This window comes from Heterocephalus glaber, unplaced genomic scaffold (genome assembly GCF_053883595.1).
Source record: "Heterocephalus glaber isolate CG9 unplaced genomic scaffold, H.glaber_assembly_v1.0 deba00001481, whole genome shotgun sequence".
NCBI classification, from domain to species: domain Eukaryota; kingdom Metazoa; phylum Chordata; class Mammalia; order Rodentia; family Bathyergidae; genus Heterocephalus; species Heterocephalus glaber.
The window spans coordinates 53,153,062-53,178,284 of record NW_028258317.1 but is presented as its reverse complement, the minus strand read 5'-3'; the positions used below and the strand labels follow the sequence as shown (position 1 = coordinate 53,178,284).

At 45.3% G+C, this 25,223-nt stretch overlaps 1 protein-coding gene across 1 annotated transcript in view; it reads left to right on the top strand.

The window, feature by feature from the left end:
* The first annotated feature begins 2,196 nt into the window (after positions 1–2,196).
* The window catches only part of Klf9 (KLF transcription factor 9), a 29,655-nt gene continuing 6,628 nt past the window's right edge, over positions 2,197–25,223 (top strand). Inside the window, exon 1 of the mRNA XM_004838162.4 lies at positions 2,197–4,033. Within this exon, the coding sequence (XP_004838219.2) occupies positions 3,529–4,033 (505 nt within the window). The 5' untranslated portion in view covers positions 2,197–3,528. The remainder of the gene's footprint in view (positions 4,034–25,223) is intronic.

Here is a 25,223-nt window from a genome sequence, read left to right as displayed (position 1 = left end):
TGCATTTTAATTAAGGATGATTCATATTAATGAGATGTTTTGCCAAAATTTGAAATAACGACATGCTGGCAAAACAGCATAAATTAGTTTTTTGTGTTGAATACCCAAGGGGGGAAAAAAAACCCGATGTAGGAATTATTACTTGCTGTTATTTGTTTTTAACATGTCTCATGGAAAAGAGTCACTTTTCATTTCTGTATTCCCCATGCCTAGCTGATGGCCAAAAACATAAATATCTGGAAAATGAGTGATGGGAAAAGAGAAAGGAGAAGGATGTTCTACAATTCTAGAATTTCCAAGTTTAAAATGATTCTCTAAGTCAACCAGCAGTTATCTCAGTCAGTATGTGAAAGAAATTCACGTGAGGAAAATCTGTGTTCATGCTGATGTTAACCCTAAGGCTGTCTATAGACCTGAGGCATCTATTTCACCAATTAAAATACAAGTCTGGAGTTGAGTGTGGTAGCTCATTCCTTAATCCCACCATGATGGGAGGCTGAGATGAACCGATCAAGAGTTCAAACCCAGGCTGGACAACTTGGTGACTTAATGAGACACTGTCTCAAAATAATTTATAAAAATAATACAATTAAGGTTTAATCCTTAGTACCAGGAAAAAAAAAATGTGTGGGAGGCTCTGTGGGTCATCAACATAGGGACCCTGGAGAGATCGCATTGGTATTTGTGCTGGGCCTTGCAGAGGCAGGCAAAGGTGCAATTTCTAAGTGATCACATATCCTAGGGACAGAATTTGGCCCAGAACAATCATGAAGTAGGCAAGCTCCCCTGGCTTTAAATGAATTCTTTTTTAAAATAAAAGAGATTGGATACAAGAATTCCAAGATAGCTCCACTTTAACATACTATGATCTACTTACCTTACAGGGTTGTTGTGAGTGTGCACCCAGGGTGCTTGGTACTGGGCCTGGCACAGAGTAAGCACTCAAAGGTCATTGGACAAAGACGATGATGGCAACAATGACGATGTCCTCTCTTGACCAGGACTGTCTTTCTTTCCACACGTTCCTTCCCCAGTAGTCACCTACTGTGGTGACTTTAAAAGTCAAAATAAACTACTTTTTTTTGTGTTTGTTTTTGAGACAAAGTGTCACTATGTAGTTCAGCCTGGCCCTGAACTCAGTACATAGCCCAAGCTGCCCTCTAACTCACAGCAATCCTCCTGCCTCAGCCTTTCCAGGGCTGGGATTTCAGGCATGCTTCACCACGCCCCTGCTACCCTAACTTTCAAATTGGCCTCATTTAAGACCCTTCCCTTAGAGACCAAGAACCTGATGTAACTTTTAGGAATCTTAATGAAGGCTGACAGGGAGTGAGAGTCAGGGTTCCCTTTCACAAATCCGCGTCACATAGAAACAGGTAAGCCTCATGCAGGACAGAATGTCTTTTTAATCTATTGTGTTGACAGGGTATCTCCTGAGAGAGATGAGCCCTTGACACTTTTCTCTGCTATGAAGATGGAAAACAACCCCATCATTAACCAGAGAGAGAGAGAGAGAGAGAGAGAGAGAGAGAGAGAGAGAGAGAATGAGAAGCAAGCTGAGTTAATCAGACTCCAAGACCCACACTAATTGTTGATCAAGTAATGTGACAATATTCAATGGCAAAGGAGTGCCAGCTGGTTCCAGTTCTTAAGAACCTGTTGAGCACAGTTAATATTTCACGAAAAGCAAAGGTCTCGATTGTAAAGCCAGAAGTCAGAAACCTTGTGGTTTCCATTGAGTAGATACACTTTTCTGTATCTCTCTCTTTACATTTTTAAAGCCAAGAAGAGGGAACATGCCCGACAATCACGTGGGAGAGCTCTAGAAAGAAAATGATGTTTCTTTGAAAAAGTTATACAAATGAGGGATTTTTTCCTCTGTATTTGAAGGTGGGCTAAAATAGGTTTACAATGAAACAAAAGTAATCTACTTGGAATAAATTGTGCCAAGAAAGTAAAAAAAAATTCAGAGATACAGCAAAGGGAAAAAAAATTCAGAGATACAGCAAAGGGAAAGATGGAGTGTTTCAATGTAAGAATTACTTGATAAAGACTATGCTTTAAAAGCAGAACTTTTGTTAGCTCTAAACCTTAAAGATGAGTTGGTCATAGTTAATGTATGAGATATAAGAATTTTCCTACTTAAAAGTATGCTGCATCCCCAAAAACAGAACCAGAAAAACAACTGATGCTTTCTGATTTGTGTTTATTGAACAATTTGTCTTGTCATACTGAGGCCTTTAAAAAAAAAAAAAGTATAGATTCACACTACATTTACTCATCACCTCTGTGCTCCCACCCATATCTCAACTTTACTACCAGCAACACAAAATACAAAGATGTGTCCAGTTTCACTACAGCTCTTCGCGTTTCCAAGTGTGGATGGAGCGCTTGCTTTCGAAACGCTCTTCTGATTGGCTGAGCCAATGTCAGTGACATCAACCAACTTACTTTTGATTGGAAGGCTGGTTGCTGGGACTGTAGCGTTTGCAGGAAGTCATTTAACTGTTTGCAGACTGGAAAAACCCAAACTGAAGTTGTCTTTTGTCATAGGAACCAGCGCAACTGACTAGGGGAGATGTGTCCCGAAGCTCCGCAAGCAGGAACTGGAGCCAGGAGCCAGGAGCCCCGGACCGGCGATCGGACCGAGCAGCGCCCCAAGAGACTGAGCAGCTGCCCCTTTCCTGCTTACCGGCTGTTACCCTTTTAAATGTCAGTGTTCGAGGCTGGAGGGGTAGCACGAGGCAGCGGGACGAACAGTCGGATTGGCCGCATGCCTGAGTTCTAGACGCACCTCTCCACGGAAAGGCCTTTCTAACGGGGGACTGGGGTGGGGGGAGTAAACAGAGTTGAATCACCCTCCCCACTGGCCAATTGGAGGGGATTTGGATTGTGACGTGATGGGATTCTGCGAAATTGTTACTGAGCAAGAGAATGCCGGAACGGTGCGGACCGGCTGGACCAGGCGCTCAGAAGTCGTCCGAGGACCGGGGCAAAAGTGTCTCTTAGACCCGGCGCACGGTCCGTCCCTCGTCCCCCGCGTGGAGGTGGTCTGGTGAACGTGCTGGGGCTTTGGCTTGACGGAGAGGCGGCCGAGGCTGTGTTCCTCTCTTGCAGTTTCCTCTCGCCGCGCCTCGGGGGCGTTTGCAGTCGAATAAACTTGAGATCGCCACGTGTGGCATCTTTCCAAGGGAGCCGGCTCCGAAGGGCCGGCGCGCCCATCCGTCAGTCCGTCCGTCGGGGGGATCGCGCCAGGCGCAGGGCAGGGGCGGCGGCGAGAGGCGGCGGCGCAGCGGAGCCCGGGGCTGTGGATGCTGCGTGCGGAGGCGCTGCCGGTTACGTAAAGATGAGGGGCTGAGGTCGCCTCGGCGCTCCTGGGAGTCGGAAGCGCCCGCGCCCCCGCCCCCTTGGCCGCCGCGCCGCCCCGCGCCGCGCAGCGCTCGTCGTCCGAAGCCAGGGCAGGGCGAGCCCAACCTCCGCAGTCACCGCCAAGTTTGGCCGCGTCGCCGGGGCTGCTGTCGCCGCACCATGTCCGCGGCCGCCTACATGGACTTCGTGGCTGCCCAGTGTCTGGTTTCCATTTCGAACCGCGCTGCGGTGCCGGAGCATGGGGGCGCCCCGGACGCCGAGCGACTGCGACTACCTGAGCGCGAGGTGACCAAGGAGCACGGTGACCCGGGGGACACATGGAAGGATTACTGCACGCTGGTCACCATCGCCAAGAGCTTGTTGGACCTAAACAAGTACCGACCCATCCAGACCCCCTCGGTGTGCAGCGACAGTCTGGAGAGTCCCGATGAGGATATGGGATCCGACAGCGACGTGACCACCGAATCTGGGTCGAGTCCTTCCCACAGCCCGGGGGAGAGACAGGATCCTGGCAGCGCGCCCAGCCCGCTCTCCCTCCTCCACCCTGGAGTGGCTGCGAAGGGGAAACACGCCTCCGAAAAGAGGCACAAGTGCCCCTACAGTGGCTGTGGGAAAGTCTATGGAAAATCCTCCCATCTCAAAGCCCATTACAGAGTTCATACAGGTTAGCGGCGTCCCCCTTTCCCCAGCGCTCCGGGTTTAGTTAACCTTTGGCGGGGCAGCGTGCCTGGGCGCTCAGGAAAAGGCGCTCGGCCTAGAGAGGGCCAACATTTGGAGAGGGTGCTGTTTAACGCTTGCGATGTTTTAACCTTGCGGAGGCGGGAAGCACATTTTCCTTAATTGTTCCCCGCCTCTAGAAGCCACCGAGAGCCTTAGGCTGGCGAGCGGAACTAGTGCAGTGCGTGGCTCCGCGGGGACCGGGCCCGCCCCCCTCTTCCTGCCCCGGCGCGCCCCGCCCCCGGGACTCCGCATTCGCCACCGCGGGGCCACCCCACCTGGGAAGACTGTGGCCGCGGGGAGGTCAATGGCGTATCTTTTATTTCATTCCCTTGTGGGGTTGCAGCGAAGTGGTCGAGACCAGGTGTGAGGAGGGGGGTTGGAAGCGGCGCACTTTCCGTGGAGCCTTTTAGGGATGACTAAGGATTCATTTAGCAGGAAGTCTGCTACTTTCAGGGCTTGCCAAGGTGGTTTTAAATTTGGCCAAGAGTCCCCTGAGAGGTTTAAAATAACACTGCTTCAGGCAGCAGGGGAATTGGATCAAGTAAAGGTTGGTGGGTTAACTTCACGACGAGCTTGCGGAAGGAGCGAGATTTGGAGCCGGCCCCACCCACACCCCGGTAACTGAGGTCGCACCCTCCACCCCTAGTTGCGGAGGTTCGTGGGGAGGTGTGGTCCTTGCCCGCAGGTCAAGGTTCTGTAATGATGTTGGGCCGTCCTGGAGGCTGCCAGGTCGAGGTTGACTCACTCCCGGGGAGGGCGAGTCGCCAAGCTGGACAAGTGAATGTGGCTGGAAAGACATCTCCGTGTAAAACGGGCTTTGCAGACTTGCAGGGACCTTGGTTAGCCAGTTCTATGCACAGAAAAAGTTGGAAAACATTCCCACTCACGCACGCTATCTGACCATCTTTAGAAAGGTCCTTTTATAACTGCTGTTCCGATGTAGGGGCCCAGGTCTTCTCCCGGTAACGTTCTTTCCCTCTGTCCTGTGACACCTTGTTTAAGAGGTTGTTGGAGTCCCTTAGAAAGGTATCCTAATTTGTGTGTGTGGGTGTGTAAAGGTTTGATACTTACCCTTGGGCCTTTGGTTTCAAAATGATACTCAGATTTTAGCTTTTGTTTTGCTTTGCTTTTTATTTTTTAAAAGGCTATGTAACTGCCTCTCATATTTTATTTCCTTTGGAAAGTGATTTCGGGTGGGGGTGGTTGCTGGCACTGCAGTAAATCTGAATTTCCTCCTTGATTCATGCAAAATCAGGTTGTCTGTGGGGCTGGCATCTAGGGTTCCGTCCAACCGCACCTTTGGAAGTTTGCTGTGGATGTGACCTTTAGCGTGGCTCTGGGGGTGAAGCGGGGTACATGAGCTGAGGGTGTTACTCACCAACAGCTGCTGGGCAGGCCTGCCCCTGTCAGCCATGTTCCCGGGGTTGGGCTGGCTCTTCATGACACCCACTGCCACCTTGAGCAAAGGCATTTTCTCCTTCAGGGAGCTGCCCAGTCCTGCAGCTGGGGAGGCCTGCAGTGCCTCTGAGCTCCCAAGTCTGTTCAACTCCAGAACAGAATTTCCAGCATTCTGGCCCATTTGGCTGAGTGCTTTTCTCGGGCATTTATAGAAATGGCTGCTTATGTGTGCGTGCATGCGTGCAGCTCTTTAATTCTCCATACAGCAAGTCGGCTCACCTGTTTCAGGAGAACCTTTTCCACAATCCAGAGTGGGAAAGGAAGTGAAATGTCCATCTCATTTTAAACACTGCAGTCAGTCTTTTGAAAGGAGTGATATGATCATTGCAGGGGGCTCTTCAGCTAGTGCACGGTTGGACCAAAACCCCAATATTTTCTGGTAAATATTGCCAGAAAGCATTCTCCTGCCAGAGGGAGTATGTGTTAAGGATTCTCTATAGACTGATTCAGGAGATTTAATGCAATTAAATTTGGAAGTTCTAGACCACAGCTTCAAGTTCGATTCACTTTAGGGTGGGGTAAGGAGCTTCCTGATTTTCTGTCTGCTGGTTGTTAATCCTGTCAGGTGGGCAGAGATAGCATTTGGAATGTTTGCATTCTGTGAAGATTTTTAAGAGCTAAAATCCCAGCCACACCCCCTTGCTCAGCAGGGCTCAACCTTCCCTTGGGAAGCTCTCCTGTTCACTTCCTTACAGAGCCTCATACATCTGCCACTTCCACGCGCCAGCAGATTTGGAAGTTGAATCATTTCACAAATTTTCATTTGATTCAGTGCAGCTCTTTCCCGTAGTGCCCTGAGAGGAAAGAGGAAGTTGGGGCCTTCTGAGCCAGGCTCTGCTTTGTCCTTTGTTTCCTAGTTGTAAAATCCTAGGAGAGTTACTTTGGAGTTTGCAAACTGGACCGTTGGCTGCTGAAAATGCTTTGCAGGTTTGGTTTGGCTGAATAGGGTTGCTAAAAGTCAGGAATGAAATCCAAATTTCTGGCTTCTCTGGAAAAATCAAAAGATCTGGCAATACTGAGCCAGAATTCCTGCCCTACCAACCATTGATTTGAATCATTTGTACTTTTCTTTTTTTCTCTCTCTCTTTTGCTGTGTTGGAGTTGGGACCAGGGCCACCTCCTGCATCCTAGGAAAGTGCTCTACCACTGAGCTGCACTCTCTGACCCCCTCCTTTTCTGGTTGGGTTTTTTTTTTTTTGGTACCAGGGATCGAACTCAGAACCTTGTGCTTTTGAGGCAGGCACAGTGCCACCGAGCCAAATCCCCTGGTTTTTGTTTTTGAGACAGTCTTGCTAAGTAATTCAGACTGGCTTTGAACTCACTGTGTAGTCCAGGCTGGCCTCCTGCCTCAGCCTCCCGAGTGCTGGGATTACAGGCTTGTGCCACCAGGCCCAGCATCTAGCCCTTTTTATTTTGAGGCAGGGTCTTGATAATTGCCAGGTTACCCTGGAAACTTCACTCCTCCTACGTCAGCCTCCTGAATGTTGAGATTATAGGTATGTAGCACCACACCTGCCTAAAATAATCTTATTTTAAAGCAGTATATCAGTTCACATTTTCAAATAATATGTTCAGTTTTATTTTCCTCAGCCTCCATACCAGCTGTCTGTTTAAGTGATATACCTCTAAAATTCAAACAGTGGATCCATTGTTATCCTGAAAGAAAAAAAAAGCTGCAACAAATACAATCTTTTCCCTGTTCCCAATCTTTCTGGACACTTTATAGTGTATTGTTTCAGATCAACAGAGCTACTTGAGTGCTTTCCAGGAAAATATATCAAGGCATCTGGGCATGATGACACAGGCCTGTAATCCCAGCACTTGGGGAGGCTGAGCCAGGAGGATCACAAGTACAAGTCCTGCCTGGGCAATTTAGATAGATCTTATCCCAAAATCTTTTAAAAAGGCATGGGGATAAAAATGTAAGTAACATTAAATTTATCCTAAATCTAAGTGTTGGGGGTGGAAGGTAAGAGGGTGTGTCCTGCCGGGCATAGTAGTCCACACTGGTAATCCCAGCACTTGGGAGGCTGAGCCAGGAGGATTATTGTGAGTTCAAGGCCAGCGTGGACTACATAGGGAGACCTTGTGTCCAAAAAGCCAAAAAAAAAAAAAAAAAAAAGCAGATGTATCCTTTGGAGAAGGTAACAACTGCATCCCACTTCCAGAAGACATTCATAATAGGCTGATATGGTCATGCTAGGTAGACATCTCCATGATAAAAATTTAGGTCTTGTTTTCATGCCTAAGTACTTCCATTCCAAAAAGTATTTTATGTTACTCTTTTCAGAGGGTCTTAAAGTCAGCTATCCCCAAGTGGTGACAGTGGGTTCACCTTGATGACACTGGTTACAGGATTCTGAAATTAAGAAACTCCAAATCCCAACCATAACAGTTCCCTAGAATTTTTTTTAATCCAGGTTCTTAATCAAGGTTCTTTACACTGCTCTACATCCCCAACCCTTTTATTATTAATAATATTATTGTTGTTATTGGTTTTTGTGAGAGAGGGTCTTGCTATGTAGTTCAGGCTGGCCTTGGACACACTGTGTCCATGAGGTTGTTGGAGGTTGGCCTCCAAACTCATAACAATCCTCCTCCCTCAGCCTCCCAAGTGGTAGGATTACAGACGTGTGCCACCACACCTGGCTCCCTTTTTTTACTTTGAGACTTGAGTCTTGGTAAATCACTAATTTGCCCAGCCTGGATTTGAACTTTCAGTCCTCCTGCCTCAGTCCCCCAGAGTTCTGGGAACACAGGTATGTGCCAGCAAGACCAATGTAGAAAAACATTTAAAAAATGTTTTTAATAAAGCAAAAAGAAGCTCATGTAAAACAAGGAGTGAGAGCTGTGAAGACGTCAAGTGTCTGCTTCCATTTCTCCTTATCCTGTTTAAACATTCTCCTGGGATACACCTGGCAGAAGGGAGCACCATGGCCTCCTCCTGTCCAGAGAATTGATTTTTTCACCCGTCTAGGGAATGTCAGTCACTGGCAAGCTGTGACTCAGGTGGAAAAGCTGACTTCTACAGGTGCTAGGTTCATCTGTGCCTCTTGAATTCTATTCCATGGCTTTAGAGTTGACTCTGGTTGAAGACAGTCAGTGCCATCAGGGTGAGGCAGCACCACCTCCATACCAGGGATGCTGGGCTCCAGCGACAGAGTGAGGTTGTGCTTTTGCCCCGGGCCCTGCACTAAGGGGCCTCGGCAGCTCATGAATGCCACCTGCCCAGTTCTTACCATTTTCTCTTCTCTTCATGAGTGGAAGGTGTTCTCTTAAGAATGTGTTCTCTCTGCCCATTCCTTCCTGAGGGCTCCCCAGAGATGCTATGGAATGGCATTTCTAACCTGACAGGTTTCAAGATGTGTTTACAACCAAACTTGAGAAGGGCTGACATGGGTCACTGTTTCTCTACTTTTTCTATGATGTCTCCCCTAAGATGAGACTTTTTTCTCTCCATACCATAATTGTCACTCCCCTCATGACATTTTGGTACTGGGGATCAAACTCGGGTCCTTGTGCTTGCGAGGCAGGTGGCGGCAGAACCACTGAGCTAAATCCCCAGCCCCCTCATGACATTCTGATACCATACACTTATGGCTGAGAGGACAACGGACAAGGTTTATCAGGATTCCTAAAGATTTGCTCCTGGGTTTCAGATAGGAGACAAAGAGCCCCTCGGACCCAGGGAAAGATGCGCCAGCCCGTGCTGAGGTCTCCCTCAGGATGGAGGGCTGTGACCCCTTTATTCCTAGTCCCAGGAAGGGGAAGCAGGGAAGGACCAGTTACTGGTCCTCCTCCTTTCTTGTTTGTCCCCTGCCATCCTTGTCTGTCTGTCCTAGCAGTGACAAAGTAGGGTGGCTTCAGAGGAGCTTCTGTGAGGTTGGCAGGATGAGTGTCACAACCGAAAAGCCAAGTGGAATCAGATTTGACAGAGTGCACGAGGAGCTCCCCTGGGTTTCCCTCCCAGATCCTCTGTGGGCGGCGAGAAGAGAGGAGGGGGTGTAAGTCGGGCCCTGGGAGGGGAGGGAGGCACCGGGGTAAACAGCGCTGTGTAGATGGAGTTACCCCACCGCTTTCAGGCACCAGTATGTGACCTGAGGGAAATGAATTGTTGGACTATGACCATGAGGGTCAGATTTACATTCTTTTCTCCATTGTTGACGTGCATCCCAAGAACTAGTCATTCCACAATATCTGTGGGAAATTCCCAGATTAAACTTCCCAGAGAGAAGCCTCATGTGACACACTGGAAAAGTGGCTGACAATGGTCTTCCCAAATAAGTTCCTTGAGAAGAACAGTGGGTGGATGATTTCCTAGTACTCTTGTGGGAGCCTCCGAAACAGCTGGGCATGGAAGCCCCGTCAGTTTGATTTCTAAATCTCTTATGATCATGAGCAGTCTTGATTTAAAAGAAAAGAAAAAAAAAACAGCTTTGTTGTGTTTGTTAGTCTTTCAAGTCTTTCCGACTTCCTCCTCTCCCTCTCCCTTTGGCTGTTCTCAGCCTTGGGGAAAAAGCTTGCAGCAGGCGGTGCCTCCACTGCTAGAAGCCTCCCACTTTTTCCTAATGTTTCTCCAGGAGCCCAGCGCCCACTGAAGAGTGTAAATTGGCACCCAGTAATTGGTACAAAGGCGCTTTCTGTTTCTTTGCAACACACGTGAAAAGGAGGGGCAAAAGGAAAATGAAGGAATAAAAACCCCAGAGATGGTTAAAAAGGGAAAGAAGTGCAGTACTGTCAGCGGTCTTGGAGCAATCCTGGCTCTCCCTCTGCCCCCCTTTTTGCTGGAGGTTAGTCACATGCCTAGGCCTCCCTCAGAGCTCTGGGTGGGCACAGTAATTGAGTATCAAAAGAATAGAAATTGGAAGTTGGAAGTGACCTTGAGAGGTTGTCTGATCCACCATTTTGTCTGTAAAAAAGCATGTGCCCAGTGTCTCATAGGGATGAGGATTGCTGCATCAGGGCAATTCGGGGTGCTTGGAGAGCTTGGAAGCCCAGGATCCAGAAAGTACTTGTCTGTCATGACTGCCCTGTGGCTCTGGGCCTGTCTGATCTCCTCCGAGAGCTCCCTTTCCCCTGCGTCCCAGGAGGGCACCAGGTACCCTGGAGGGTTTGGCAGCAGAAAATGTTAACCCCTGTGGTTTGAGCTTGGTTCAGTGGGTGTTCAGGGATACTTCATTTAGAATCCTTTTTGCCATGCTCCTGAGGCTCTCAATCTGTGATTAACATTTTTAACGTGGGCTTAGAGAACTGCTGAGTGGAATTAACCAAGTAAAAGGGCAGAGGTAAAGTCTATCGGTGGTCTCGCTCTTTTGTTGTAGAAGCAGCACTCCCAGGACCAGGCCAAGGCAGAGCTGCGGGAGACTCCTGCTCCTGTCTTCCTGGAATCCTCCTGAAACTTTAATACCTTTTTGGTCCATTAAGACCAAGAGAAAACATTTGTCTTGTCCCAGCCTCAGGCAGTCCCCTCAGCAAATAATAGGACTGACGTTATTATTCATGAGAATGCATCTCCACTCCGACAGTGAGATGCATCCATGTTTTTATTTGTGGGGTGTCCCAAGGCGTTTGTTTCCATCTGTGCTGCACTTGCTTATGGTGGTGTGCCTTCGGGTTCCCCTTTCATCTTGCTTTATCATGGGTGTACTGGACTTTGTAATCCTTCAATGAGAAGTAAGAATCTGGACTGGAAATCTAAAGGTTTTAGAGCTGCAAGAACCAGTTAGCTCAGCATTTGAGGGCAGAGCTGTTAGACTTTTGAATTTATTTTTAAACATGTATTTACTTTTTGCCTTGTTAGGAATGGAATCCAGGGCCTTGTGCATGGTAGGCAAGCACTCTACCACTGAGCTACATTCCCAGCCCCTGCATTTTATTAACAAAATTGGAAATGATCACAAATTTGAACAAAAGAATGGAGTTCATCCCTGACTGACCAAATTGAGCCTTTTAAAAGAAGTGAGGACATTATTATTATTATTATTATTATTATTATTTTTGTGTGTGTGTGGTATCGGGGATCAAAACTGGGTCCTTGTGCTTGCGAGGCAGAAGGTGGGACCACTTCAGGCGGCTGAACCCCCAGCCCAAGGACATTGTTTAAATACAGGGTCTGCCAAAAAAGAAATGTATATACACTTCAAGAAAAGAAAAACTTGTATAAATATTTTAATACTAAATTTATTGAGACATCATGAGATTAATACAAATTACCTTTGGCCTCTATAATTACAAGAGGTGCTCAAAGTGGTGGTCATTAGCTTCCAGACATATTATTTTTCTTTCCCGAAGTGTGTACACATTTTTGGGGCAGACCCTGTAGATTAAAGTGTTGGAGCTTAAGCCATACAAAATTAATGACAAGGTTTTGAAACGGAGGCAGTGGTTTTTTGTGCTCTCTGAAATGTGAACATTTTTCAAGCTGAGCCTCCATCCTGGAGGAAGTGAGTGTCTCTAGCAGGACCTGACTTACCCCAAAGTAAGAGCAGTGGGTAGGCAAAGAGCAGACCCCCAAAGGCTATCTGAGGATGGCAGATGCTTCAGAACTAGAAGGGAATCTTACAGATCTTTTTTTTGCCCCGAGAAGCAGGGTGGGAGGGAGGTTCCACCATGTGCCCCCTTGGGAAGCCAGCTCTGATGAGATAGTGGCCAGAGTAAGGCCTGGCCTGCCTGTGTCTGAGCCGGGTGTCAGGATTCCAGCCTGCTCTGAGGAACTTGAATGTGAGAGGCCTCCAGAGAGGCCTTTGCCTCAGCCCAGAGGCACCAGTGGAGTGGTGAGAGCACAGGCTTAGGGATTCTCAGACATGGGTTTCAATCCTGCTTCCATCACTCTTTAATGAGAATTCAGGCAAAACTGACCTCTCCAAGCCTCACTTTCCTCATCTGTAAAATGGAATCAGTAATTATGTATTCATGAGGTTGTTAGGAGGCTGAATTCACGGGATATTTAAGGAATTTAGCATGCATATGCCACTTAATTGAATGTTATTACAGTTCAAAATAAGTAACTTCTAGTTAGGCATTGTGGTGCATGCCTGTAATCCTAGCACTTAGGAGGCTAAGACAGGGTGATCACCACAAATTCAAGGCCAGCCTGGGCCACATTGTGAGTGCAAGGCCATCCTGCACTACATAGTGAGACCCTGTCTCAAAAAACCAAAAATAAATGAATAACTTGTGATTCTTAGGACTTTTGTTTAGATTTCCAGATGAATCCAGCATCTTTTTCATTTAAGTAATAGTAACTATTAAACGTAAAAAGCTGTACTAAATGGTAAGAGCAAGCATTGGGAGTTTTGTGAATAAAAATAATATCAAACATGTGTCATATGCCAACTTCCAAGCTAAACAGTTTACATTCCTATGAGATAGAAAAGTGCTATTAGTCTTAATAGGGGGAATCAGACTAGTTAGTTAACCTTGTCTAAAGTTACACTGGAATTTTCCAAGCTCACTTCTAGGAGCTTGGAGTTGTGCATGAGTGACTGTTGACCCCTGGAAAGAGACAGTGTTTTACATGGTTCTCCTGGATTTGGCTCAAATGCCTCCTGTCTTCAGTTGTCTACTTGTGTGTTGTTCTGGTTCTGGTTTATGGCTGGTTTTTATGAAACTTGGTTGATAGAGTCAGCAGAAATCTCAGACTCTTGACCATACCTACCCCATATTTTCCATAGTTACCCAAAAGCTGCTTCTTTTCCAGTTGAAAAACCAGTTTTGGGATCCATACCTGTATTTGTCAGGGCTCTTGGTTGTAAGCAACAGAATCCAAACTTGGACTGTCTTAATAAAAAAATACAAGTTTATTGGCTCCAGTTACAGGCACAACTGGGATAGTTTCAGTACTGCTGGGTATACATAGGTGCTCTGTGTCTGCTCTCTCTCTGTGGCTCACCCTTGCTGTCTTTGGTCTGGTTTCATTCCTAGGCAAGTTCTCTCTGAATGGCACTCTCTCTGAATGGCCAGCCTTGGCCCTGCCAATTCAGCCAGCCCTATGGAAAGACTTGCTGGTTCACAGTGAGTCCAGTAAAAGTCTGAGACTGTACACTCCATAGCTGAGCTCAAATTTTGTGCTCCTCCCTGAAATCAATCACTGGCATGACTGGGTCATATCCAGCCTCTTGTGTCTGGAGATGAGGGGACACCTCTGGACCACAGAGTGGGGAAGCAGTTGCAAAAGGAAATTCAGGGTGTGCTACTAGGAATAAATGCATAGCAGGCAAAACTAACACCTGTTCCTTCTATCAGCTCCATTAGACCTGTAAGCAGGCTTTTCCAAAGAACAGTTGACAAAATGGGAGGCAAACCAGTATTTTTTTTTGCTTTAATCTCTGTAGTTGAACCCAAAGGCCATAAATGAATGGTCAGAAGGGTCTTTGCACAAAATAGATTATTTTGATGTATCAATAGTACGCATACTCACAGGCCTTACTGCGTGGATGGTCTAAAAGCTGAGACCAAAAGCCTCCCATGGAGCTAATATAAACAGCAGCAGTATGATCTTCAGAGCCATTCACTCCATCTAACTCCAGACCGTCCATTTTAATGCTCAGAGAAATCAGTCATGTTCACATGAACATTTATTAGCTTATGTGTTAATAAAGACCCAGTCCCTACAAAGATGAACTGTTTATATAGTGGTTACCACTGAGATTCAGATGATGCTCACCAAAACTCCCCAAGTCAAAGCAAAACGTAGTTTAAAAATAATACAGAGCTAGGTATGATAGCACCTCTAATCCCACTACTCAGGCCGAGGCAGCAGGATCACATGGTCAAACTCAGCCTTGTCCTTCAACCCCCTGTACTGAAAAAAAGAAAACAACACTTAAAATTTTTTTTTTTAATTTACAAAACCACATAAAAGTGACTGAAATCCCTGGGCACCCATAATTCTACTGTAGTTTTATACCATTATTGTTTTTTTTAAAAACTAAGCTTAATGAGAGCCAAACAGCCAGCTTTCAGTCTTCCGTGAGGCAAAGCACACCCAGCCCCAGATCTCCCCCTGGTGAGAAGGGGTTCCCAGCAAGAGTCATTTCTCTCAACTCCTGTGTGCTCCTACATTTCAAAATACTGCCAGGAATGCCTGTCCACGGAGAGCCACATTCTTTGAGATCCCAGGGGGAGCCACGGGGGCTGCTTCATGATGGCTAGACAGCTCAGACCTGCACTTTCTTTGTTTTGTTTTGTTTTTGGCAGTACTGGGAATTGAAACCAGGACCTTATACATATTAGGCAAGTGTTGTAACAAGACTGAGCTATATGCCCAGCCTTTTTATTTTTTATTTTGAGGTAGGGTCTTGTTAAGTTACCTACAGTGGCCTCAAACCTGTGATCTTTCTGCCTCAGCCTCCTCAGAAGTTGGGATTACAGGCTGCTATGGCTTGTGTCTAGATGTTCCCCAAAAGCTTCATGTGGCCATAGGTGGGGCTTTTTCAGAGGTGGCTAAATCTAGAGTGTGTGATGCTGGAATTAAGGGTGTGTGAAAATCACCCCACTGATTGGTTTGGCACCGCCCTAATCCTGGTACCCTCGATAGAGTATAAAAAGGGGCAGAAAGAAGCTACTAATGTCCCTTGTTGGTTCCCTGGCTTGCTTTGCTACCTTCTACCCACCATGAACTGTTTCTCCTCTGTGGTGCCTGTCTGCCATGCCACCCTACCTTGGAGCCAGCCATGATGGATTGAAACGTTTTACAAACTGTGAGCTAAATAAACCTTTCCTCCTTTAACTTTGGGTGTCAGGTATTTTGTCTCAGTAACTAGAGAAGACATAGGCCTATGCCACCATGCCCTCCAGGCTTATACTTCTTAGACGTCTTTGCTGACAAACACCAACCATCAGAATTAATGGTCTACTCCATCGCAGACATCAACAGGTTAAAGTTTGAAAAACTGTTGAATGGTGGCCCATGCATGTGGATAGGATTTATGATCAGCTGTACACTGGTACCAGTAGTGTGCAGAGCCCTCAGGGCAAAGCTGGAAATGCTTGCTGGAGAAGACTCAACCAACACTGTGACTCCTTACACCTGCACAGCCTTGCTGCCTGGTAGGGTAGGCATGTGCTCATTAGACCCCAGTCTCCATTTCTGTTGTGGGGGAGAAAAGTTTATCTTGATAATTCAGGGTCTCAGTCCCTTCTCCAATAAGTTTTACTGGGGGGAGTGGTAAAAGTTTGTGAAGTCAGGTTACTTGCTTGGACTTGGGGTTCTCTGCCTGCCTCCTGGAAGAGAACGGTTATGGGGTAGAGACCTCACCTATTGTTTTGGCATCCTGCGAAGGCCATCCACGTGGCAGGCCATCCTTTGACCTCAGTAGTCTCCAACCTGCTGGTGTCCCATCCTTGCACAATGGCACTCTCTGCTGAAGAGGGCTTCTAGAAGCCCAGTGGCTCTGGGCATTAGATTCTGGGCTCTGCCATGCATGTTGTCCTGTGGTATTCTCCCAAAGGCATTGTTTTAGGCTCAGCAATACATAGTCCTTCCCCCCCCCCTACATGTGGAAGGCTGGAAATCTCTAAGGCATTCACTGAGTCATGACCCTTTTTAGCCGGTCAGGTGTGAGGCACATGCAGGGAATTCCTTAGACAGGTTTAGAGAAGATCTAGGTATGCTGTGAGGAGTCAGGCAGCAGACGTCCTGTGCTTGTCTCCAATAGGAGAGTCAAGAGCTCCAGGCAATGCTTAGAAAGCTCTCTGTACAGATGCTCCTCTATTTGCTGAGGTTAATCCTGATGAACATAAGTTGAAAATATTTTAAGTTGAAATGCATTTAATTCACCTACCAAACACCCTAGCTTAGCAACACAGCACACTGAAAAGCGTCAGTTATTTTCCCTGGTGATCGGTGGCTGGCTTGGAGCTTCAGTTCCCAGCCACTGCCCAGCACCAAGAGAGAGAATTCTGCCAAATATTGCTAGCCCAGGAAAAGTTAAAAATTCAAAGTATGGTTTCTACCAAATGCCTATTGCTTCACACCATTGTAAAGATGAACAATCTAAGAAACATCATAAGCTAGGGACCATCTGGTCTTCAAACACAATCTCTTTTTCTGGACCCCTCAGGTCTTGGTGAGGAGCTCTGGCAAATCAAGAGTATAAACTTAAGGACTTTGTATTTTTAAAATGCTATTTTGAAACCTAAAACTTGAGTAGTGGCAACTGATTTGTCTTAAATTATGTTTGACCTCCCAGAGGCAATGCATATGGAAAGAAGGACCAGGGAGTGTGAGAATTAGCAAACACTGTTAAAGGTTTTCTCTACTTTTAGTCTAAGCCTTGGCTCTTCTTTCACATCTCAAGTCCTTTTGTGTGCACAAAATTGAAGGAGGCATTTGAAAGATGGTTTTAATCTGGTCACACACTATCACACAGGGTGTCTTTAGGCAAATCACTTGCCCTTTGACTAAGCTTCTTCTGAAACACTACCGGTTTGAATTCTGTGGTCATAGAAATCATCCAAAATGCAAAGACTAAAAGAATCTATAATCTCAGGATGGTTCAGCCATTAAGCATTTATGTCTTGTTTAGGATTTGGTGCCTAGTAGATTATCCGTTATCTATCTCTCCCACAAAGGACTGGGCAGAGGCAGAGTAATGGTGACCGTGGGGTCAGCTAACCTGGGTTTGGAATTGGTCCTCAAAGAACTAGCAGTGTGTTTGGAGGATGGCTAAGATCTTATCTTAGTTACTTTTCTCACTGCTGAGACAAAACACCCAATACCCACAAGTTAAAGGAGGAAAGGTTTATTTCAGCTCACAGTTTGTAGAGGTTTCAGTCCATAGTCAGCTGGCTCCAAGGCAGGATGGTATGGCAGAGGGGCATCGCAGAGGAAAAACAGTCCATGCCATAGCAGGCAGAAGGCAGCAAAGCAGCAAGCAGTAGGCCTGCCTTCTTTCTGTCCCTTTTATTCCATTCAGGCTATCAGCCTTTTGGGCAGTGCCACCCACACCAGGGTGGGGCTTCCATTATCCACATCTTTAATCCCAGTGTTACAGACCCTAATCCATATTCATACACCCTAGATCCTTCCACCTCTGAAAAGCACATGAGTCTTTATAACATCTAGTTATAAGCCATAACATTGTCCAATTCTAAATTCTCTCTTTTTTAAATGTCTTTTATCAAAGTATTTAAGAGGTAGACATTCACTGTGTTAAAAAAAAAAGTATATTTACAGTCTATATTTTGCTTCTGTACTCCATTCAGAGTTTCTGAGATGGGCGGTGTGTCACAGATCTAAGACGTTATCAGACATTGCTCTTGCTGGATTGGGAATCTAAATGGTCACATCTCTTGTCCATTGTCTTTTGTTCGAAGTCCACTGTAGGACTGCATAGGCTTTCACACAGATCCTTGAGGTTGGAGTTGTGCAAGTGCAAGTAAGTAATAAATAGGCAGATAGGCTTGCTTCCTAGACACCAAAGGGCTTGAATGACAAAGTGTGCCTACAGGGGTTACAGACACACACCCACTTCCCGTTTCAGAACCTTTCCACAGATACATACAGGGCCAGGCAGTAAAATCTCACATTCAAGCTCTGTAGTCACTTGACTGAATCGACAAACTTTAAGGCATCCAAATCACAAGGATTCAGTGAGAGGTGAGTGAGATGGGATGGCGTTCAGGCAGGATTATCCTCTCAAAGCCCATCAAGTGTTTGTATTCATCCTACAGGTGGAGCAGTATTTCTGCTGGAGGCTTTTGATTACTTGATCTTTTGGTGTTTTTTCTTTGAGACAGGCTCCCACTATGTAGCTCAGGCAAGCCTCAAACTCATGGCAGTCCCTCTGCCTCAGCGTCCCTAGTGCTGGGATTTCAGGTATGCACCAACATGCCTGACTGATTTCTTGATTTTTGAGTCTCGTTTTAACTGAAATGATTTATGTAGGAGAATGTGAAATTCTCGATACCCAGGGATGGTGTGCATGCCACTTTCATCATTTATTGGTAGTTCTGCACATGATGGTAGAGGAGGGTGGAAGAAAAGCAACCATTCATGTTTTATAACTGCAAGTCCTTGTTCCTTTCTGGCAGGGAGAAAGGCCAGATGGTCACGGACAACAGGGCACCTGAGGCCCGGAGTCTGGGCAGACCTGTGTGTGACATGTGCACCCAGGGGTGTGGTTGATGAGGACACTTTCTTGGACTCTGATCTTTGCACCTCTTTATGATCTTACTCTTCTTGCCTACTTGCTATAACGATGGACCTTTTTGGGGGCAGCCCTGCCATTCCTGGCAGTACAGTCCCACCGCTGAAAGAAGCTTTCTGTCTGTTCTCGTAAGGGCCATTTCCCTTCCACATATGGGAAAAGGAGAGGAGGAGATGTAGGAGTGAGAGAACAGATGTATGTTCAGAAGGTTTCTTACTTTCTAACAATTTGAGAAGGAAACAGAACGACTCTTCCCTTTCCCTTGAATCTTGGACACCTCTGGTGGGCCCCAGTGATTTCTCAGTGGACAGTTCATTGCACACACTATACTCTTGATCAGTCATTTGTGGAAGTTTAAACTCACATGCACTGTTGTTTTCAGGGACATTTAAAAAAAAATTAACACAACTTAAAAAAAAAAAACTCATCTCATAAAAGAAATGTGTACTGGCTTTTAAAAATTAAGAAATATAGGGAAAAATAACAGAAAGCAAAAAAAAAACCAGAAAGTAGAAGTTACTCTTTATCTCCTTCCTTGTAGATAATTAGCATTTATATTTTTATATGTAATCCAGGCTTTTTTTCTTGGTCATTAGTCTTTCTTTTCCTTTTCTGTTTTGATTGGGCATTGAACACAGGGCCTTTGCACTGAGCTGCATCCCCAGCCCTTTTTGTTTGTGTTTTGAGACCCAGTCTCACCAAGTTACTAAGTTGCACAGACTGGGCTCGAACTTGCACTTTTCTTACCTCAGCCTCCCAAATGCTGGGATTACAGGTCTGTGTCACCACATCTAGCTTTATCAGTGTTTCTTATAAATTGTTTATTTGCATGTTTTGTCCACTTTTATAAAATTGGGCTATTCATTTTAATTAGAAAGTGTCCTTTTTGTCGTATAGAATCTATTCTTTTATCATATGTTCAGTTTCTTGTATTAGTTCACAGATTTGGTTTAGTTTTTTTTACTTGTATATATATATATATATGTATTTTGTCATGTGGAAGTTTAACATTTTTATATATTCAAAACTATCCTTCAAATAGAATTTTGGCTTTGATTTCATGTTTAGAAAGTCTCCATCCCAGGATAGAAAAATTCTAAAAATATTTACCTATGTGGTTTTATTTTTTACATTTACATTTACATATATAGCCATTTGGAATTCATATAAGTAAAAAGTATAAGGTAGGGATAGATGCAGATTTTTTTTAAACCTGATGTCTCATCATTTATGGAATTAAACATTTTTTGCTTCACTGATCTGAAATACACCATTTATTATACCCTAAATCCCTATAGATTCTTAGGTTTATATTCAGGCTCTACTCTATTCCACCAATTCGTCTTTTCTGTGCTGCTATCTCACCATCTTAATTATTATAAGCTTCAATAATATATTTTAATAACTGGGATTGCAAGTGCTCCCGTATGTTTTGTTCTTTTGCAAAATTTCTTGGCAAGTTGGGCATGTTCTTCTTCCAAATGAACTTCAGAAATAATTTTGTCAAGTTGAAGGAAAAGAAATTCATATGATGTATTAATTTCATAGACAAATTTGTACAGAATTGCTATAGTCACTCCACTGAGTCCTGCCATCCAAGAGCATGGGAAGTGTCCCATTTCTTCATTTTCTTTCCATCAAGATTTTAGGCTTCTCTTCTTGAAGGCCCTGAACGTTCATTCTCAGCTGCCTTCCGACTGGTGATAGCATGCAGAAAACTATTGCTGTTCCGAGTGTTTTAAACAATGAATGTGCTTTTAACTTAGATGGGGTTTGTCAGTTATTTACCCTGTATGTCTCCTTCTTAGCATTTACATCTTATTTTGTTATCTAACTCTTGTTTTCTGGACAGTGTGCAATGGTAGTGACAGGAATAGATGTCTGTGCTTTGAGTCTGACTTTTGTAGGATCACTTCCTTTATTTTACTGTTGACCCTGCTGAGGAAAGGTTTCAGACCTGTTATTTTTTATCTTATTGAAGAATTCTTCTTCATCCTCTCTCCTTCTCTCTCTTTGGGCTTCTTTTTTTTTTTTTTTTTTTGGTACCGGGGATTGAACTTGGAACCTTGCTCTTACAAGGCAGGCAGTGGAACCAATGAGCTAAATCCCTGGCCCTCTCTCTTTGGGTTTTTGAGACAGGGTTGCACTATGTAGTTCAGGCTGGCCTTGAACTCACTATGTAGCTTAGGCTGGCCTTGAACTTGAAGCTATCCTCCTGCCTCAGCCTCCTGAGTGCTGGGGTTATAGGCATGGGTCACCACTTCTGGCTGTTCTTCTATTTTCCTAAAAACTTTACTAGGGATAGATGTTGAATTTTACCAAATACTGTTTTCCACCTATCAAGGCAAAGTGTGTGTGTGTGTGTGTGTGTGTGTGTGTGTGTTTGTCTGTATGTGTTGTGTATTAGCATTTTGAAATGAGAAATAATGTCGATATGATTTTCTGATACCAAATTATCCTTTTATCCATGGAACCCTAGCTGCAGTTTTGCTTACCGTTTTTCCTCAAGAAGCCGCCTTGATTTTGTACATCTGTGGACAGCTGTGGTTCTTAATTGACACTTAGAATTCTCTCCTGAAAAGGAGGCCTAACTCCTTAGCTTTGTTTTTTACCAGGCTAGTTTACCAGAAGTAATAGGAGCTTTTGATTTTGTCATTTAACCTTGTAGGAAGGCGGTGCTATTGACAGATGGGCCTCCCTGACTCCAGGCCAGGACCTCAGTAGCAGCCTGTGTGGACTCAGAGTGAGCAGTGGGTTGAATATCCCAGTCACCAAGCCCTGTGCTTGCCATGTACCCCAGCCTCTTTGTTCTGCTTGGAGAGCTGAGCTTTGTGTAGTCAGGGCTTTTCCAGTGAGAATGGGCTTCCCTTCGAGTCGTGACCTAAGCACTTGTGGGGAGCAGGCCCCTGTCCAAGTGTAAGTTGTCTTCGCGCAGAGCAGGCTGCCCATAGCCAGCAGGCCCATTCGGCCTCTCGTTACCCACCACAGGCCCATTCTGGAGGCCTGGTCTGGTCGACAGAATCTTTTACACATTCTGTACAATGCTCAGTAGCTTTTTGATCAAATTTATTTTCTCCTCTGAACCAAGTCTGTCGGAGAGAGGTGCTCAGCTTGTTGCTGAAAGGGGTGGGGAGTGATATATAAGTAATGAGAAAAGCTTGTGCTGTTAACAGCCCTACTCTGGTATGGCAGAGTTTATTGTGTCATTGCCGCTGGGTGTGTTTTCCTGTGAAGGCCAAAAATAAAGTACAGGTACAAGCTTGGTTTTTTTCTTCCCCAGAGGATGGTAAATCACTCATTAATACTAAACACAGGTTTAAGGATTCTCTCATTGATAGTTCTTTGCCCTGTGGTGTGTGTTTAGAATGAGGAAGGTTGACCATTCCCCTCTGGACCTCAGCACTGAGCTAAAAGAGGACCTGACTGGACCAGGATGTGGGGAAAAAAGACAAGTCACAATTTCTCAGGGCCTCTCTTTTTCTCCTGTCTGCTCCTTCATACATATGCTTTCTTCATGCCATGATATTTTAGATGCAAGCCATGCTGTCATTTTTTTCTCAATGATAGCTTGTCACACGCCTGTCATTGGCTGACATGATGGGATGGATCCCATAGGAGTGTTGTACGCAAACTGTCCTCTGCAGTAAAGAGGCAGAAGAGTTTTCAAAGGGCTGCAACTTGTGGGTCCCCAAGCTGAAGCGCACCCACCACTGGCCACACTGTTTTATGAAGTGTTGAATTTGCATATCTTTCAGTGGGGAAAGCACTCTTCAGTTGACCATGGATTCCACCACCACCCGTGATCTGGTACTGCTGGCATTGTACTCATTTTGTTATATGTCTGGCTCCTGAAGACATTTGTGTGTTTGGTTGGTTTTGGGGGTACTGGGGATTGAATTCAGAGATTTGTGCGTGCTAGGCAAGTTCTCTACCACTGAACTACCTCCCCAGCTTGCTAAGTCATCTAGGTTGGCCTCAAATTTGTGATGCTCTTGCCTCAGCCTCCTGAGCATCTGGGGTTACAGGCCCGTGCCACTCTGCTCAGGTGTTTGTTGTTGTAGTACCAGGGATCAAACCCAAGGGTTCACACATGGTAGGCATGTGCTGTCCCACTGAGCTATGTCCCTAGCCCTCCTGAAAATACTAGAATTTACAACCTCCGATATAAATGAAGAAGTTCAAATCTGACAATGTCATTGGTCAGATAACTTGCTGTAAGGGGACATATAGTAAATATTTTCAGTTTCGTAGTCCATAGTCTCTGTCACAGCTGTTCAACACGGCTGTGGTAGAGAAAAACTGGCCGATAGTACATGAAGCAGTGAGTGTGGCTGCTCCAATAAAACTTTATATGTGCACATGAAAATTTAAATTTCATGTTACTTTCTCCTGCCATGAGGTATTCTTCTTTTGGTGAGTTTTCAACCAGGTGGCCTTGGCTCATGGCAGGCCAGGCTTGGCTGGTAGGGTGTAGCTTGCTACCCCCGGTTTAGATCACTGCCCCAAAAGCACCTAATGTTTTTCCAAAGGATTTTGAAGAATGAAAATGATCAGAAGGCTTTTACACTAGCAGCTTCCTTCCAAGCAGATCTTTGTTATATGCTTAGAAAATGCTAGTAAAGGCTGATCTTGGCCCTTCATTTATCTGCGATCTGTGTGTCCCTCTTTTGTCTTTGAACCGTTTCCAGGTAAGGATGCCAGGTCAATGGCAGCAACCGCATTAAATAGAAACAATGTGAACAATCACAAAATGCCAACTAGCTATTAAGAGAGATTAACATTCCATAGCAATGGATCCTGGTTACACTTGAAATGCCATATATGTAAGTTACAAGCGTGAGTAGGTCACATTTCTCCTTTCCCTATAGCTCATTCAGGCTTCACGACACTTTTGCAGCACCCGTCTACAAAGCCATTTCCTAATGCAGAGGGAACTGTAGCCCACCACAGACTGGTGTTCTGATCCATGTTCCCCACAGTGGACACTGATTCCCTCAAGTAAATAACCTCTTCCTCAACCGACTCAGTTGAAAGACACAAGAACATGTGCCACTGAATAAGCTAAACCACAAGACCATGCATCCAAGAAAACCACTTCTAGTGGGTTTTGTCCTCCTAAACAGTATTGAGAAAGCACTGAACTTTGCCTTTTCATTGTGTTTCTTCACTGCACATCATATAGCAGTGGAGAGAAGGTTCCAAACAGGACAGAGTGTAGAGTTTTTTGTTTTTACTTTTTGTAACTTATCACTCTGTGAATTCTATCCCCACATCATATTTTTAATTAGCATGTTTAGAAGAACATTTCTCCATAAATGCTTTTTTGGGGTTAGGAAGGACTTTGGTTCAATCTAACTCTAGAATAGCCCAGAAGTCTTCTCCAGGGACCCTGTAACTTCTGATCAGATATTGGTCCAGATGAGTGACCTGGAGGACAAACACATTCAGCGCGCACGCGCGCACACACACACACACACACACACACACACACACACGAAAACCTCTGTATTCATGGGCTCCGTTCGGTGGATGCAATCCACTGCAAATCAAATATTCAGAAAAAGGGCTGGGGATTTAGCTCAGTGGCACTGCACCTGCCTTGCAAGTGAAAGTTCCTGAGTTCGATCCCCGATTCAAAAAAAAAAAAAAAACGAGAAAAAAATATTCAGAAAAAAGGTGGGCTTATACTAATCATTACAGACTTTCCTCCTTGTCGTTATTCCCTAACTGCAGTATGGCAACTAATAGCATTTATATTGTATTATAAATATTGTATTGTAAATAGCATTTATATTAGGTACAATAAGTAATCCAGAGATCCTTTGAAGTATGTAAGAAGATGTGCTGGGTATGGTGGTGCATGCCTATAATCCCAGCACTTGGGAGGCCGAGGCAGAAGGATTGGTGCAAGTTCCAGGCCAGCCTGTGCTATAGGCCAGTGTATCAGTCAGTGCTCACTAGCACTGAGAAACAGATTTAATGCAAGATATACAAATATATAAGGATTTATAAGCTTAGCTTACAATGGCTGCCCACAGAGTCAGTTGTGGAAGCATGCAAAAGGCTGTCTACCTGCTGGAGATCGAAGGGTCTGTCAAAAGCTCACTGTAGTGTCTGTTTGAGTGTATATCAGGAGGCTGAATGGTCTATGCTGGAAGCCCGGAGATGACATCCAAGGGGAAGGTGAAGACTGGGGCTCCTCTGAAGAAACAGAAGGGAGCCTTCCTTCTTCGTTTCCCTTTTATTCCATTCAGGTGACAAACCTATTCGTTGGTGCCCCTCACACCCAGGGGGGGTCTTCTGTCTTCAGTAAATCCCTTCAGCCACACCCAGAACTGTGCCGATCCAGTCTAGTTGAGCGCTACTTACCCAAGTTGATACAATCAGTTAACTATCACAGCCTGGAATACATCGCAAGACCCTGTCTCAAAAAAAAAAAAAAATGCACTTAGGTTGCATGCAAATATACTACACCATTTTGTATACAGGACTTGAGCAGCCTTGGTTTTGTATCTTGAGTCAGGG